This window comes from Amyelois transitella, chromosome 19 (genome assembly GCF_032362555.1).
Source record: "Amyelois transitella isolate CPQ chromosome 19, ilAmyTran1.1, whole genome shotgun sequence".
NCBI lineage: Eukaryota > Metazoa > Arthropoda > Insecta > Lepidoptera > Pyralidae > Amyelois > Amyelois transitella.
In genome coordinates, this window is record NC_083522.1 from 1491896 (window position 1) to 1511061 (window position 19166).

General features: G+C 36.4%; 2 protein-coding genes across 3 annotated transcripts; one reads left to right on the forward strand and one right to left on the reverse strand.

Moving 5' to 3' along the window:
* Positions 1–122: 122 nt before the first annotated feature.
* Positions 123–10318, forward strand: LOC106139349 (minor histocompatibility antigen H13). Its single transcript, XM_013340776.2, has 6 exons — positions 123–406; positions 2998–3179; positions 3875–4049; positions 5994–6177; positions 6621–6930; positions 7632–10318. Exons 1-6 carry the CDS (start codon positions 215–217, stop codon positions 7693–7695), a joined length of 1107 nt encoding a protein of 368 aa, XP_013196230.1. The 5' UTR covers positions 123–214; the 3' UTR covers positions 7696–10318.
* Positions 9690–19163, reverse strand: LOC106139351 (RNA 3'-terminal phosphate cyclase). 2 transcript variants are annotated; one of them, XM_013340782.2, is made up of 9 exons: positions 18953–19163; positions 18654–18771; positions 17383–17509; positions 16346–16531; positions 15227–15365; positions 14198–14316; positions 13453–13576; positions 11979–12113; positions 9690–11544 (listed from the first exon to the last, which is right to left on the reverse strand). In XM_013340782.2, exons 1-9 carry the CDS (start codon positions 19073–19075, stop codon positions 11458–11460), a joined length of 1158 nt encoding a protein of 385 aa, XP_013196236.1. In that variant the 5' UTR covers positions 19076–19163; the 3' UTR covers positions 9690–11457. The 2 variants fall into 2 exon arrangements, with proteins under 2 accessions (XP_013196236.1, XP_060805774.1); XM_060949791.1 differs by lacking the exon at positions 11979–12113.
* Positions 19164–19166: the final 3 nt, after the last annotated feature.

Genomic DNA, 19166 nt, shown 5'->3' on the forward strand with positions numbered 1-19166 from the left:
GAAAAAGCTTTTTGCTTGCAGAAGTCAATGATCATCATCAATGATAGTAAAATCTTTTCTTATTTGATGTGATGACATGTAACGGAACGTTACATTTTGTCAAACCAAAGTGCCAACATTTCGGAATAAACTGTACACTTGTCAATTTCTTGTCAAAGTAGATTTGTAAGCGACGGCATCTCGGTACTTATTTTTTTAGAAAACATTCGTCGAAATGGCAGAATCAGTTACAGAAATCCCTATAAATCTTCAAGAGAGTGTTAAAGAAACATTAAAAAATGTTACGGATAAGCCTCCAAGCAGTATCGAGGGTATCGCGATAGCTTACTTGAGTTTAGTTATAATGGCTATATTACCCATATTTTTCGGGTCTTTTAGATCTGTGAAGTATCTCAAAGAACAAAAGGTAAGTTTTTCCGTCGTTTTATTTCTTTAGTGAGAGTTTATAATAAGTGTGAGACACATTTTTAACGACCTCTATCATAGGCACACGTATTTCCACCGTGGCATGTTGTTGGTTACATTTATCCTGAATCCTGGCTCAAGTTGTCTTTAAACCATTCCCTACGCGCACTAAATCTATTCTAACTTGTCCGAAAGTTGGTCCATGTAATTAAAGTTACACGCATATCTACTGTTTCCGTCATACGAATTTATTATATTCAAAAGTCTTAGAATTTTTCAAATGAGCGAGACAAATTCAAGGTCGAAGGTGTAAAACATATTATTTCAAACATTCCGATTGGTGGTTTTAGTTATAATTATTATCAAAACCACCAGTGTTTATAACTCAAAACCTATAAGGAAATCTTTTCTATTCTTATTAGGTTTTTAAGTTCAATTCACACATACTAATTAGAAAATAACTTATCTCTAACTAGACCGCAGCTTTACTTGCAAATAGATTTCTCTACTTGAATTAACAAAGGCAGCATTAAAAAAAATATTATATTTAATTGATAACACTATCATATTAGATAAAGTCTGAAATAGTAGTAAGTTTTATCTAAATCTGTCCAGGAAAAATATATACAAACTATCACAATAGTAGAATAAAGTAACCTTTATTAATGTTGCTATCACCAGGACATAACATTTACTATTATTTTCAAATATAATAAAATATAAATATTTTGTATCTCATTCCCATGGATGTTGTAAAAGACGACTAAGGTATAGGCGTATAAACTTGGGTTTCTTCTTTTAGATGATGGACCCTGTCACTATTTGAATCTCAATTCTATCATTAAGCAAAATAACTTAACATGGGCTATCAGTCTTTTCAAGTCTGTTGGCTCTGTCTACCCCGCAAGGAATATAGACGTGATTTATGTATTTGTGTGTATGTATGTTTGTTTATGTACCATTTCAAATAGTTTCAGTAATTTACAATTAACCATAAAGATAACTAACACAATTTGTCGCCTTTATGACGTAGATGAAAATGTAAAAATATTTATTTGGAAAGGAGACAAAGTACAATGAAATCACTTAGTATAACAATGTATTTTCAAGACTGTCGACTCTGTCTAGCCCACAAGGGATATAGACGTGATGATATGTATGTATGTCATATAACAATGGCACCTGCAGAAGTTATTGAACCTGTGTCGCAGATGTCAACGCCCACCTTCAGAATAACTTATAATGTGTTTCCTTAATCTTAGCACTGAATTTATTTAATTAAAATATATATTTTTGTTGTTAATATAGATTAACTAATATTATAAACTGTATATAAAATTAGTATAGACTAATATTATAAAACTGTTTGTTTGTTTGAACGCGCTAATCTTAGGAACTACTGGTTCGAATTGAAAAATTATTTTTGCATTGAATAGACCATTTATCGAGGAAGGCTTTAGGCTATATAACATCACATTACAACTATAAGGAGCAAATAATGTAAAATGTGAATTAAAACGGTGAAAATTATTCATCCTTGAGAGCTTAATTCTCAAAATAACTATTCCACGTAGACGAAGTCGCGGGCACAGCTAGTGTTTACTATATAGTGTGTAAATGTGTTGTGTGAGAGCATGCAGACGGGAAAGAGATGTAGTGATCCCATTTGAAAGAGCTATATCAAAATAAGATTAATAAATAAGGTTAATTAAGATAAAGATGGTTCAAGGACCTCACGATAAAGGATGACCTCAAGATAACTGGGTTCTCTTAGTGGTGCGCGTCTGAGTCACAGGAGTTGTGGCGACAGGATATGAACCTGGCCAGGGTCCTCTTGGCATGTTAGGTCTCATAACTGGAATGCCTAGTTTGTTTCTAAAGTCCATTTAGAATGTTCTTAATTTTTTAATTGTAAACAGACAAAAAATAAACGTAAAAGAAAACCAATGAAAACTTTAATCTGTTCCAGAAATGCAGAATTTTAGTTACCTCTATTGGGTTTGATTTCGCTTTCGTGGGAATTTCCTGTAACAAAGTATGTTACATCTGAAGGTCTTATTGTGCCAAATTTCAACAAAAACCGATCAGTAGTTTTTCGAGTTTATTTGTAACAAACAAAAATAACGAATCTTTTATTATAATATCACTATGGATATATGTAATACTAGCGACCGGCTCCGACATCGCACGGATAGCATTTATAATATGTAAAATTTCCTTAGAAAACCATTTTTACAAAATTTTAAACTGGAACGAAGGCCTTCCACAATTTTCCGAGATTAAAGCATGCATGTAGACAGAGAAAATAGGGTAGCATTATAATATGTAAGTAAGATACAATTAGACGGCCTCTGTGGCGCAGCGGTAGTACGCTTGTCTGTGACACCGGAGGTCCCGGGTTCGAATCCCGGCCAGTGCATGATGAGAAAAGAACTTCTTCTGATTGGCCTAGGTCTTTATCTATATAAGTATTTATTATAAAATGATAGTATCGTTGAGTTAGTATCTCGTGACAAGTCTCGAACTTACTTCGAGGCTAACTCGATCTGTGTAATTTGTCCTGTATATATTTATTTATTATTATTTCGCCAGGAATCGGGGCAAGCCACAGAGACGATGTCGAACAAGGACGCTCTGATGTTCCCGCTGATAGCGTCGTGCGCTCTGTTCGCTCTCTACATCTTCTTCCAATTCTTCTCCAAGGAGTACATCAATCTGCTGCTCACGGGATACTTCTTTTTCCTTGGCGTCCTGGCTCTCAGTCATCTTCTTAGGTGAGAATTTATATATCTGTTATTTGTATAATGTAATACATACATACATAAAATGACGCCTTTTTCCCGGAGGGGTAGGCAGAGACTAGATGTTACCACTTGCCACCATCTCTGCATGCTTTTTTTCGCAAGTAAATAATTCTTTCGTAAATTAATAATATACTGATTTCAGAATAGGCTTGTCAAACTTGATAAGTTTTATAAATTGACTGTTGATTATTTGTTGACTATGAATTAACACTGGTCAGCATGTTATTAAGCGTTTAGACCAGCAGCTTAGAATGCAAATTGTAAATGGATACATAATATCACTTGTAAAAACAAGATAGTGCAGTGTGGTTCCCAGCACTAATATAAAAAAGAATAGGACCACTCCATCTCTTTCCCGTGGATGTCGTAAAAGGCGACCAAGGGATAGACTTATAAACTTGGGATTCTTTTTTAAGGATTTACACCTTTTTCACTAGTAAAATCAGAAAAAAACATCTCTTTCGATCTGTATATACGACTTTTTTGGTACCTTTAAGTCATAAATAGGCATTCTCATTGATGAATGGCATCAGTTTAAATTTTTACCGCAGTTTTTGACGTTTTACTTAAAACAAGGATTTGGCAGATAACGGCATTTTAGTTATACCAGGGCAGCATAGGGCGTATCCACAATAAAACAATCATCACTGTTTGTTCTTCAACAGTCCTATAATATCATTCATGGTGCCCGCGTCTGTGCCGAATGTGCCCTACCACATCCACTTCACACGCGGATCGAGGGATTCCCTCACGGACATAGTCAACTACAAGTTTACGTCGTATGACGTCATCTGCCTCATCATCTCCCTGTGCCTCGGGGGGTGGTACCTCTTCAAAAAGGTAGGTTCGGTTTTGTTCATAGCGAGCCGTTGACTTGCAGCTACGGAGTAGTAATTGGAAGCTGTTAATGCTGCTAAAAGCAACTGTCGATGTAGCAACCTACAGCTGTCGACTGTTGCAGTCTATCATTTTGACGGCCTCTGTGGCGCAGCGGTAGTACGCTTGTCTGTGACACCGGAGGTCCCGGGTTCGAATCCCGGCCAGGGCATGATGAGAAAAGAACTTTTTCTGATTGGCCTGGGTCTTGGATGTTTATCTATATAAGTATTTGTTATAAAATATAGTATCGTTGAGTTAGTATCTCGTAACACAAGTTTTGAACTTACTTCGAGGCTAACTCAATCAGTGTAATTTGTCCCTTATATATTTATTTATTTATCATGTGCTTTGTACAGTACAGGTTAAATCCTGATAAAATAGGGTTTTAAAGTGGTGCACCGACTTCATTGTATGTACAATTGATTATGTAATAAGCGATTAATCTCTTCCCCATCTCTTTCCCATGGATGTCGTAAAAGGCGGCTAAGGGATAGGCCCACAAACTTGGGATTCTTTTTTAGGCGATGGGCTAGCAACCTGTCACTATTTGAATCTCAATTCTATCATTAAGTCAAATAGCTGAACATGGCCATTCAGTCTTTTTAAGACTGTTGACTCTGTCTCCCCGCAAGGGATATAGACGTGACCATATGTATGTTAATAAGCGATTAAAAAGTATCAAAAGACACTAGCTACAATGCAGGAATATTAATGTGTGAGAGTATTAAAACAATTGATAAAGAAACAAACGTGAACATTTTAATTATACCCATAGTTATGTATTGCTAATTAATAATTAGCCCTTTGTAAAGTGGAAGAAATAATTGACATTGGTTGATAAAAGCAACCTTATCACTGAGACAAAAGGTTCAAATGGTGAACATAAAGATATCAGAGTTTAAAGCTGTTTTCCTCATCAAGGGAATTGTCATTGCTCATTTTAATTATACAATTTACCATGCATTACCTCTCCATCTCTTCCCCGTGGATGTCGTAAAAGACGACTAAAGGAAATGCTTATAAAATTGGGATTCATCTTTTAGGTGATGGGGTAGCAATCTGTCACTATTTGAATCTCAATTCTATCATTAAGCCTTTTAGTTTTTAGCTGAACATGGCCTATCAGTCTTTTAAGATTGCTGGCTTGTCTACCCCGGAAGGGTTATCGACGTGATTATTATTGACGTATTCTATACTGTTGGAAACTAGAATTGAAAGTTAAGCCCTCACCCGAATGAGTAATTTTGTAACATTTTTTTAAAATGACCTAGTTTAACATCTGACGTTGTTGCAATACGCACATAAATTATCGACTCAGTACTTGGTAATTTTGTAGCTATTCTTAGGTAACTTTAGAAACAGTCCTTTTAAGTTCGTAGTTACGTAATTATATACAGCGCCATCTACCGACAGCACTGGATCGCCAACAACCTGTTCGGGATCGCGTTCTATTGTAGCTATTCTTAGGTAACATTAGAAACAGCCCTTGTAGGTTCGTAGTTACGAAATTATATACAGCGCCATCTACCGACAGCACTGGATCGCCAACAACCTGTTCGGGATCGCGTTCTATTGTAGCTATTCTTAGGTAACATTAGAAACAGCCCTTGTAGGTTCGTAGTTACGTAATTATATACAGCGCCATCTACCGACAGCACTGGATCGCCAACAACCTGTTCGGGATCGCGTTCTATTGTAGCTATTCTTAGGTAACATTAGAAACAGCCCTTGTAGGTTCGTAGTTACGTACGTAATTATATACAGCGCCATCTACCGACAGCACTGGATCGCCAACAACCTGTTCGGGATCGCGTGCTATTGTAGCTATTCTTAGGTAACATTAGAAACAGCCGTTGTAAGTTCGTAGTTACGTACATAATTATGTACAGCGCCATCTACCGACAGCACTGGATCGCCAACAACTTGTTCGGGATAGCGTTCGCCATCAACGGCGTGGAGCTCCTCCACCTGAACAACGTGGTGACCGGCTGCATCTTGCTCTGCGGATTGTTCCTCTACGACATCTTCTGGGTTTTCGGCACAAACGTAATGGTCACAGTCGCCAAGTCTTTCGAAGCGCCGATTAAATGTGAGTCTAAATTTTGAATTGATTGTTTTGTTTTGCTTATGAAAGAGAACTGATTTATCTGTTTCAAAATCGAAGTCATAGGCGTATCTTGGATTTGGATGTCTAGATAGCGTAATGTAAGATCTATGGAGATTTGAAGATGAAAAAAAAATAATCACAATTTGACACATATAATAATATATTTATGTCAATGTGTAAAAGTATAATTTTGTACTTATGTTTTGTATACTGATAATAAATAACTACTAATAAAAAGTTATCAAACATCGTTTGATTTCGATACACTTCAAATTCTAAATTTGAATTATCGTATCTGAATCACGTTTTTTTTTCTTACTGGCCAGTATCACTCACCCAAATTTACAATTTTTTTTAATCACGTTTTTTTTTCTTACTGGCCAGTATCGCTCACCCAAATTCACAATTTTTTTTTTCTCTTCTAGTGGTGTTCCCCCAAGACCTCCTAGTCAACGGATTGAACGCCAGCAACTTCGCGATGCTCGGTCTCGGCGACATAGTCGTGCCCGGCATCTTCATCGCCCTCCTGCTACGCTTCGACAAGTCGCTGAAACGCGGCTCGGAGTTCTACTTCCGCGCGACGTTCTCGGCGTACATCCTGGGGCTGCTGGCCACCATCCTGGTGATGCACGTGTTCAAGCACGCGCAGCCGGCGCTGCTGTACCTGGTGCCGGCCTGCCTCGCCACGCCGCTGACACTCGCGCTTCTCAGGGGAGATATCAACGCGCTGTTCAAGTGAGTGTATTACTTCGCTTCTTTGAATGTCTTGTCGTTCGAGTGTCTTCGTATTGTTCGATGGAACCTGATGCCGGCCTGCCTCGCCACGCCGCTGACCCTCGCGCTGCTCAGGGGAGATATCAACGCGCTGTTCAAGTGAGTGTATTACTTCGCTTCTTCGAATGTCTTGGTATAGTTCGATGGAGCTCGTAGTTTTTGCTGTTCAAGTGAGTGTATTACTTCGCTTCTTTGAATGTATAGTTCGATCGAGCTCGTTGAGTTTTTGAATAGAATAGATTTATTTTCAAAATTGGATACAAAGTATCACTTAGTGACGTCACATAACTTAAATCTAATTATAACTACTACCGCTTCCAAAGCGCATGTGTAGAGGGAAGATGTTCAAGTTGATGTAAGAACCACATTCGGTTAACGTTGATTGAATGCCAATTAAATTTTTATGAGTGAACTGGTCAGTGTCAACGGTATATATGTAAACGCGTGAACGAATGCTTAGTCGCGTTGCGCATGATTGGGGCTAAGAAAACGAGGAGATCACAAATAAACTAGTTAATCATTCAACTGTAAAATAGTCTGTTTAATGACAGATAAAACGATTGAAATAAACCATTTCATTCAACGTCCAACCCTACACTAAATTTCTTTTTTTTTCTAATAAGAATAGCTAAATAAAGTCCATTGTTATCATTTCATATCAGTTACGAAGACCAGCCAGCGATCCCCGAAGCCGGAAGTAGCGGGAAGTCGAAGAAGACTGAGTAGACGCCATCACAGCGTGTCACAACATACCAGCGTTTAAGTACACGACCACACACGCCATACTTATATTATGTACAGTCAGCATATCAAGCTATACCTTCATAGAATTCGGAATAATTTAAGACTATAAAAGCGGAAAGTGCACAGTCAGTACTCTTCAACCACCGTCAATGTGTTGAAAACTGCCGATGATACATCATTCCTACAGTTTCAAGTGCAATACGTTACGTCATTTATATTATCTTTATTATACCGATTTATAGGAGTTGTCAGTTACGTTTCAGTAATGGACTAAGGGCCCGTTTAAATTTTTCATCTCTAGCGATTGGGCAGGCGCAAGAAATCTGTTTAAACAATGACGAAAATATAAGCCATATTTAAAAAAAATGCCCTAATTGAGTACCAAACTTCTATTTAAATATCCGCGTCTTAAGAAGGACCAAAAACAAATTTAAACAAGAATACGCCTTAAATTGGTGTGGCTTGATATGTAGCGTTTGTACACACCTGTACTTCAATCATGCAAATTATTTTTGTCATATTATCTTTGACAGCTGCATATTGCACATTCTATTTACAATAGTATTAGTTTCTTAAATAATATAATTCGTAAATCAGTAAAGAAACTTTATTTCAATAGAAATAAAACGCAAATTGCTGTCAATAAGGAATTAACTTGGACAGGGTATGATTTTATACTTTCCGTTCGCGTCCATTCGAGGTTCACGCGTTGACTTTACGAAAAGTTATGGTTTTGTAAAACATTTGCATTCGAGAGGAGCCAAGCTCTTACACGGAATGAAGAGACTTATCATTGAAGCAAGTCAATTTTCCAAACTTACTTAAAGGTAAAATACACAAAAATGCACGCCAAAATTTAATGGAAACAAGTGTTTTATATTATAATGTTCATTCATAATTATTGACACATTGGAAGTTGTGATTTATGCACATATACATACAACACAAATTATCCTAAATGTGCGTTTTTCATTTGTCATAGCTATTACATTGTAAAAGTCAGCGCGCGAATCGTTGGTAGGTACATTTTATTATTTGAACTACGACGAACGCGGGACCATGTAAACCCGTTTATTCTGGCATTTTGAAAATCTTCAATGGATTAAAGTCCATATTCCATTCCAATAAGATTCATTGTATAACTTCCTCGTCGTATCTTCCATTGGGATTATTTAAAAGTAGGGTAGGTTTAAATTGCCTATTCTTTAGACATGGCTGAAGTTAACAATGTTTTAACTTTCTCTCAGCAAGAAAAATAACCACAATTATTGTAATTTACTATGACAAATTAAGATTTGAAATGACAAAATACAAATATTACCTCCGGGTTTAAAATTATATTTTATAATTTGTAAATTAAACAGAATATGTAGTTATGCTTAAAACTTATTTTCGTAAACGAGTTAATTAATGATTTTGTTTTCAAGATTCTTTATATCTTTGGCGATGTCTAAATAATATAACGATGCAATCGCATAATTTATTAGGTTGTATATTACAATTTTTAGAATATTGATGTTGAAAATTAATGGAGACTTTCTCTTGTTTTTTACTTATCTTTTTTATACATTTTCTTTTGTTCAAAGTTCTATTTCTTACTTTAAGTATATACATATATAAATTAAAATGTAAACTGTTGTATACTATTTTGTTTTCGTAAAAATATAAGCAATAAAGTTTATTTATGTTACACTTTCAGACAAGTTACCAACTGTCGTATTCACAAATATTTCTATATATCAATGATTTTTTTGGGTTCTCGTATTCCTAATTATGATGTTTAAGATAATACAATAAATATTTTCAATATATAAAGCAGACTTGTTTATTCCGCTAATGGATAGTGTACTTATAATGCCTCGAAAATTCTAAATTTTATCGGGTCAACGCCCAAGGAATCGGCGTGAACTTCGCTTTAGAGAGCACCGAAGATCAATTTATTATACTGTTGCCTCGGATATTTTTTTGTCAAAGAAAAATGTGTGTGTTATTAAACCACTGACTGCATTTGGGCTATTTTTTTTTAATTATAAATAGAGAAGAATTAAGAAAATAAGCGGGACTTGTGGTTCTTGAATATAGTTATATTACAAAATACGTCTAAATGATAAAATTTCTGGTCTATTATCCCCTCAACAGTCCGATTGACTTGTATTTTTATCATTTAGGCGCATTTTGTAATCTAACTTCTGTAACTTTGGTCGGTGACCCTAAAGAGCGAATGTGGTCTAAAAAATATATTAAAATTACCTTTTTATGTTATTTCTAGCGGGTTTAGGCGATTCTGCCTTTAGATGAAATGATATGAACTAACAAAATATATCAGGAAAGTAGTATTTTTCTTTTTGGCATTTATTTTTGATAATACTTGTATCTCTACATATAATAGACCACTTTTGCCCAATTATATTTTGGAAATTTATATTTTGTAATAATATTTCGGTCTTGATAATGTGGACATTAAATGTGGGTAAAAATAAATAGGGTAATGTTAGCGTAAACACGTATATTAGGTGTATCTTATAACAGGTTAGCCTCCGGCTATACATGACATTTTCAATCCGCCATTTTGGTATATAATTCTGTAATAAACGAACTTGACGTATTGAAATTCTTTCATTCATTGTAATATTTTTTTTTCTGTTATCTTAATATTCATAACAATAACGCCTCACAGTAAACTGTCTTGATGTAGGTATTTACGTTTTTTATATACCTATGCACCAAGGGATAGGCTTATAAATTTGAGATTCTTTGAACGTGCATTACAAATGCAGGCAATAATAAAAAAAGTTTTGATTTGCAACAAGATTTATTTTGAAATAAATATATGTTGCCGCCTGGCCGGCCGCTTTTTGACCGCCTTGGCGAGGGCGAACAATATTGAATTGAACAGTATTTTTTTTTATAAATTTATATCTTAAGACTCAAAACGAAATCGCAGCACGGGTTTTATAATAAATAAACAATAAATTAACCATTCAGTCATTTATATCACAAAGTTACTCTTACAAATTTAGCGCCACTTACAAAATAATACAGATTTTTTGCAAAAGTACCCTATGTATTTCTCCAGACTCTTAATAAGCAAAATTTCTAGTTAATTTGTTCAAGAAGTAATAAAAAAAAATTATTTTGCAATTATAATCGTCTGTCGTGCGGTTCCCCAGGCATCGCACCAGCTGGCGGGAGATCTTCTTTATGTGGTCGAGCCCTAATAAGTTCCCTCCCTCCCACTTCAGTTTCCTTCAGTTAAATACAATAGATAAACATTTCCCACACGTCTATACTAATATTATAAAGCTGAAGAGTTTGTTTGTTTAAACGCGCTAATCTCAGGAACTACTGGTTCGGATTGAAAAATTCTTTTTGCGTTGAATAGGCCATTCATCGAGGAAGGATTTAGGCTATATAACATCACGCTGCAACTACTAGGAGCGAAGAAATAATGGAAAATGTGGAAAAAAAACTAATAAAATTATTCATCCTTAAGGGCCACAATGATGCCCAAAATAACTATTCCACGAGAACGAAGTCGCGGGCACAGCTAGTAATAAATATATACCAGTCCATAACGAACGACAAATAAAAAAATAAATAAAAACAAGCCTTGTATCACAACAGCTGATAGTCCACACACCAGAGTCTCTGTCCATCCGCACGGGAAACAGACGTGTCGACACTTTCACGCGCATCCGACTAGAACTAAACCCAGAATGGGTATCTTTGTTTTAACCAGTGTAATTAAATAGGCAAGTTCTTGTTGGTATGACCAATTCCATTGCATTCAATAAACGCGTGATCGCCACAGTCTTGCACATTGAATTTCACCTGAAATTAATAGAACAAATATTAAAACAACACACACATGCATATAGTCGTATATCTATATCCCATGCGGAGTAGACAGAGCCAACAGTCTTAAGACTGATAGGCCACGTTCAGCTATTTAGCTTAGTGATAGAATTAAGTTTCAAATAGTGACCGGTTGCTAGCACATTGCCTAAATGAAGAATCCCAATTTTACAAGCACAACAATAGGACCACTCCATCTCTTTTCCCGTGGATTTCGTAAGAGGCGACTGAGGAATAGGCTTTTAAACTTGGGATTCTTATTTTAGGCGATGGGCAAGCAACCTGTCACTATTTGAATCTCAATTCTATCATAAAGCCAAATACCTGAACGTGGCCCGTCAGTCTCTTCAGCACTGTTGGCCCTGTCTACCCCGCGAGGGATATAGACGTAACTATACCTATATATGTACCTTAGCAAGTTGTTCGGCGACAAAAATGGCCGTCTTCGTATGCAGTGTAACTTCCCCGCTTCTCACGACAGACTTGCCCTCGGCGAGCGCCATGTACAACACCATCTGATCTTGCGCATGATGATCTACGCATACCTGTTTACAGACAAATCTATACTAATATTATAAACATACATACATACATAGGGTCACGTTTATATCCCTTACGGGGTAGACGGAGCCAACAGTCTTGAACAGACTGAATGGCCACGTTCAGCTATTTGGCTTAATGATAGAATTGATATTCAAATAGTGACAGGTTGCTAACCCATCGCCTAAAAGAAGAATACCAAGTTTGTAAGCATCTAGCAACCCTATCCCTTAGTCGCTTTCTACGACATTAACTTGAAAGATATGGAATAGTTATATTCTTAAGTGACGAAAACCACACGTCATATACGATGTTTAGTATTTTCTAATGGAAATAAACCGAAACCGACGAGCTTGCATAAAGAGAATTATGAATGTGGATGAAGCGAAAGAAGTATGCAGGGAACGTGGCAAGGGGAAAGATGTGGTCTCTGCCTACCCCACCAGGAAAGAGGCGTGATTTATGTATGTATGTATTTATTTATTTTATTTTATTTTTTGGACAAATTACACATATTGAGTTAGTATCGAAGTAAGATCGAGACTTGTGTTACGAGATACTAACTCTACGATACTACTCGTATATTTTATAATAAACTAGCGACCCGCCCCGGCTTCGCACGGGTGCAAAATTATAAATGTTATTATACATAAAAACCTTCGTCTTGAATCACTCTACCTGTTACAAAAAACCGCATCAAAATCCGTTGCGTAATTTTAAAGATTTAAGCATACAGACAAACAGACTAAAATAGCGACTTTGTTTTATACTATGTAGTGATACTTTTATATATATAGAAATCCATACGCCACAAGTCACAAGTATAAAAAAATTAAATTACGCGACGCTATCAATAAAAAGAAAAGCGAAAAACCTAAATCGCGCAAGCAAAGATTTCACGGATTGGAGCTATATATACCTATATACAACCTCCGACACAACATCGTCTGTCGCGCGGTTCCCCAGGCGTCACTCCAGCCTACAGGAAGATCTTCCCTTTGGTGGCGGTCGAGCCGAATCATCGCTCCCGCTACATAGTAGCGTTTATTTTTGAAGGGAAGAAAAGATACAAATGACATTGACACATAGTCACCGTAATGGAAGGCGCCAAAATTTAAATATTCAACATGAACATCCATATCACTACATAGTATAAAACAAAGTCGCTATTTTAGTCTGTTTGTCTGTATGCTTAAAACTTTAAAATTACGCAACGGATTTTGACGCGGTTTTTTGTAACAGGTAGAGTGATTCAAGAGGAAGGTTTTTATGTATAATTTTTTCCGAATTTTGCACCCGTGCGAAGCCGGGGCGGGTCGCTAGTGTAAAATAAACCATATCTACCTGTTTCCTGAGCTGGTCGACGAGCTCGTCCGCCAGCTTGCGGCCGGTGTCGAAGGAGTCACAGCCTCTCTTACAGAGAGCGTCGCCGCCGATCACACAACCAGATGACAAACAACACGACAGACTGGAAAATAAATACTATTTTTTTTCAATTTTCCACCATATTTATTTATTTATTTAAACTTTACGCACCACATTTATTTATTTAAAATTAATTTATTAATACGCAAGTACAATGTACAACAGAGGGGTTGGTGCGTGTTTTTTTCTATCGATCAAACGCGTCGAGCATTTAAACGCGAATTTGTATTCAAATTCAAAATTTTTATTCATTATTATAGGATATTTCATATCAATTAATAATTGTCATATCTTTTGGTTTTACAACACTGTAGACAATGTGCATTCGTCCACGATTTAGATTTAAGAGATCTACATTTGTAAATTGACGTCCGGTGAAAATGCTGCAGTGTAGTTTGTTGCACCGCTTCTTCTACACATGCGCTTTGGAAGCGGTAGTAGTTATGATTAGATTTAAGTTATGTGACGTCAATAAGTGATACCTTGTATCCAATTTTGAAAATAAATATATTCTATTCTATTGGTTGACGTCAAATAAATTACTTAAAGCTAAATTTACTGCCGCTTCCAAAGCTTCAGTGCAGAAGAAGCGCTAACAAGCTGCACTGCAGCATTTTCTTCAACAACGTCAACTTCACAGTAATTAAATTAACCTTTAACCTACATAATTCCACTGCAGTTATCAGGTGCTATACCACTCGGCTCCTTATAGCAACGGATGTCTAGTTCGCTGCACTCGTCGCACAGGTGCTTCTTGGCTCCGTCACACATTTGGTATGCGATCTGTGGACAACATACAAATATTATAGTGGTAGTTGTCCCAGGTTCAAATCCCGGCCAGGGCATGATGAGAAACGAACTTTTTCTTATTGGCCTGGGTTTTGGATGTTTATCTTTAAGTATTTATTATAAAATATAATATCGTTGAGTTAGTATCTCGTAACACAAGTTTCGAACTTACTCCGAGGCTAACTAACAATCTGTGTGATTTGTCCCGTATATATTTATTTATTATTAATATGAAAGTCTATCTCGGTCGGTTGATACTATAAATGTTAAAAAAAAATCATTTATTTTTTATATGATCTAAAACTTTTATGATTAAACACCACTGAATTTGATGGAATTTGTATGCATATAATAGTTGATTACCCAAGGTCCAATATTTGGCTAGTTCTAGACATTATCATAGTAGCTAGGACTTGGGAAAATGCTAGTCATTTATAACGGTTGCCATACTCCGCGTGGTCTAATATAATTTGAAAGATATGGAAAGAGATGGAGTAGTCTTAGTGTGGTCTCTAATTTAGATATAAACATCATACATCTTCAAACATTTATTATTTTAATTTGGCAATTTTTTCACTCATGAGGTCTACCATAGCTTCTTAAAACTATCAAGTTTAGAGACAAAGACAATTATTTCTTTTTCGTTAAACTTACATATAAATATGTACATTTGTGTTATATAATTATGTTGAGTCCTACATGTTTTACCAGTGACAGGTGTGTAAATACATAATGGAAAGGAGGAGGTTAAACAAAAGTAGGTTTCGAAAAATTGTCTAACTGTAAAATAACTTTACTTAACTGCATTGATTTTTTTTATAATAGATTTGAGTGCATTTCACCACAATCTGCCTAGTGGTAAGTAAGATGAAGCCTAAGAACTAGATGGAGGTTAATGTAATACCTTCACGGGCAACGTTCCTGCCACGAAGCAGGATCCTCGCACATTGACCAGAGAGCCTGCCTCGGTCAAGTTCACTGATCGGAGTTGCTTCACCGGGTTTATCTGAATGGTCACATGGCCTCCTCCTCGTGGGAAATATCTGGAAAATCCATATTATTATTACTTACTACACTTCTGTCGAGTGTGTTCCCGGTGAGAGTGGACTCTCTCTCTCTCGGAAAGAGCCACAAGAGTCCGATATTTTATAATTGTTTGTAAAGTATGTTAATGAGAAAATTAACCTTCGAGGACCTAGTTTAATCATAAAATAATATCATACATACATATGATCACGTCTATATCCCTTGCGGGGTAGACAGAGCCAACAGTCTTGAAAAGACTGATAGGCCACGTTCAGCTATTTGGCTTTAAGATAGAATTGAGATTCAAATAGTGACAGGTTGCTAGCCCATCGCCTAAAATAAGAATCCCAAGTTTATAAGCCTACCCCTTTGTCGCCTTTTACGACATCCACGGGAGAGAGATGGAGTGGTCCTATTCTTTTCTATTGGTGCCGGGAACCACACCGCACCACAAATAATATCATGTAATTTAAACTAGATTATAATATTACTAAGACTTTGTAGGCCTGCGGAAGATTAACGAAAAAAGTTCTACAATACTTGAATCCATTAAAATACATTTATTTATTTTATCATAAAGCGGTGTTACTATAATCTAAGTGCTTAAATACGAGTATAGTAATTATAAGTTCCAAAACTTCCAAACTAAGCAAAGAATATTTCTTTCCACTTGTCAAACACCTGTATACTTCTTTCTACTTCGTCCTCATTCATACATACATATAGTCACGTCTATGTCCCTTGCGGGGTAGACAGAGCCAACAGTCTTGAAAAGACTGAATGTTCAGCTACATATTTGGCTTACTGATAGAATTGAGATTCAAATAGTTACAGGTTGCTAGCCCATCACCTAAAAAAAGAATCCCAAGTTTGTAAGCCTACACTTTAGTCGCCTTATACGACATCCATGGGAAAGAGATGGAGTGGTCCTATTCTTTTTTGTATTGATACAGGGAACCACAAGGCATCCTCATTAATCAGCTTCTAAATTTCCTACCCTCTCCTGTGAACAGTGATGAACAAGTCACCACCGAACTTATGCAGCAGCGGTTTGAACACGAGGTCCGTGTAGTCTATCTGCGGCGCCATGTCCGCGTTGGTGCCGCCCTTCAGGTCCAGCGTCACCGGGCCGTCCGCCATCAGGGCTACCGGGAGAGCCACTTGTAGCAAGAGACTCGTGGAACTGAGATGTTAAAACATATATAATATCATCAACTAGGCATTTACATACATACATATGATCACGTCTATATCCCTAGCGGGGTAGACAGAGCCACCAGTCTTGAAAAGACTGATAGGCCACGCTCAGCTGTTTGGCTTAGTGATAGAATTGAGATTCAAATTGTGACAGGTTGCTAACCCATCGCCTAAAAGAGGAATCCCAAGTTTATACGCCTATCCCTTAGTCGCCTTATACGACATCCGTGGGAAAGAGATGGAGTGGTCCTATTCTTTATTGTAATGGTGCCGGGAACCACACGGCACTAGGCATTTATTGTAAACAAATCTGAAAGTATAATGAAATTTGGCATACATTTTTTATTGGGAAAATGTTGTAGATATTTGAATATTCTTAATAGGAAATCATATAGTAATGGATAAGTTAAACAGGCAAAACCTTCGTACAAAATTTCTGCCGTGTTTGGTGCACGGTGAGGGTGCCTTTACAAAAATACTTTGGGTTGTTTTATAGTTTCCCTTTGGCAATGGCCACATTCAGCTATTTGGCTTAATGATAGAATTGAGATTCAAATAGTGACAGGTTGCTAGCCCATCGCCCAAAAAAGAATCCCAAATTTGTAAGCCTATACCTTAGTCGCCTTTTACGACATCCATGGGAAAAAATGGTCGTATTCTTTTTTGTATTGGTGCCGGGAACAATACTATATTTTATAATATTATTTATTATTATTTATTATAAAATATAGTATTCTTGTATGTCTACAGGGTCTTGTATGGCCAATCAGAAAAAGTTCTTTTCTTTTATATAAAATACCTATAGGGAGGTTATTTTTAACAAAATTAAGATCTCACCCTGCAGTCTTGGTGTCAGCCATGTAATGTCCCCCAAGGATCTTCCCCGGCCAGATTTCAATCTGTGTGGAGCCAATGGACACTCCTTTCAGCTTCGCTTTGCACATCTCCCCAACTAACTGGATACCTGACGAAGTTTATTGAAGAATTTTATTTAGTTATTTTTTAATTAGATATGTTAAAGTTTAAAATTGACACCTTATCTAGTTTACTTAAATATCAATGTCACTTATTTTCTTATTATTGATGTTATTTCTGTTTCAATTACTGAACATCCATTAAATTTTGGTTGTAAACTTAGTGCTTGCTCAACACCACAGATGGCTGCACATCTATACTAATATTATAAAGCTGAAGAGTTTGTTTTGTTTGTTTATTTGTTTGTTTGTTTGTTTGTTTAAACACGCTAATCTCAGAAACTACTGAACCGATTTGAATAATTCTTTCACTGTTAGATAGTCTATTTATCGACGAAGGCTATAGGCTACATTTTATCCCGGATTTCCTACGGGAAACGTCAACAATGCAGGTGAAAGTTGAATGAGTCGGCCATCTGCGAGCTTTCCACGCGAACGCTGCGCAAACCAACAAAGATATACTAAAACAATGTACTAAAGATGTGAAGTACTCATTTTTTGCCACAAAAAAGTCCGCGAGAGCATATATCTATCTCTTAAGGTTTACTTACAATAACCACTTTTATGTTCATTTTTTAAGATTATTTTTTCATTATAAACATGAGTTATTTTGAAACCAATTTTCTTTAATTCAGTATTAATCCTTATCCAAATAAATATGTTTATTACTTTCGGCTTTTCATGTAGACTAAAATTGCCATTTACAGTATATAAATCAGACGAATAGGTTTTGAGATATAGTCGTTATAAGCAATTTGCAGCGAAACATTTAATACGGCGAACCAGCGTTCTTTCTAATACGCGTGACCGCCTGACCTTTTATTTATTAAAATCGGACCCGTAGTTTTGGAGATATATGCTAACATTGGTTTGCACAAACAAACGCACAACCTCTCACCCTAAACGCATATATACGGTCTCCGTTCGGTCGCGGGTAATGATGTGGGCCAAGTCGTCGCCAAGTCGCATAATAATTAGCAGCTATAATTGATAAAGCCGAGGAGGATGTTTGCAAAACTAAATATGATGCCCAAAATAACTATTCCACGCGGACGAAGTCGCGGGCACAGCTAGTACTAGATAATTACCTTCCACCACAGATATTGAGTTGTCAACTGGTGTTTTTTTACTTACCACTCAAATGCTGAGCAGCCAAACCCGGTTTTTTCCGGCCAGCTCGTATGTTTGACACCCGAACCGGTTGGCGTAGTATGGCACTAAGGGACACTGCAATGCGAAGTATTTGCCCACCCTAAAATAATGAGAAACTCTTACGGTGAATAAAAATAGTTAGCTTAAAATGCATTCAATTTTATAAAGTAAAATTAAAACTTTTATGGTGTAAGTGTTTTATTATACCTGTCTGAACAATTTTTTTATGAAAAATGTACAAATATGTAGCTGTAACAATTAATTTAAAAAGGAATACTTACTCCCTCTAAAACACTGCCATCAACATCTATAATTTCTACCATGTTTACAACTTTTCTTAATGCGTTTCTGAAATTGCACAACTTTCGACAACACAAATTCACAAAAAGGGACTCGAAAATCATGCACTCATCGTCATAATTTTTTTCAGATTTATATTTTAGCAGAAATTCTTAGTTCAAGTTCAGTTTGGTTTGTTTTGACATTTCTGTAATC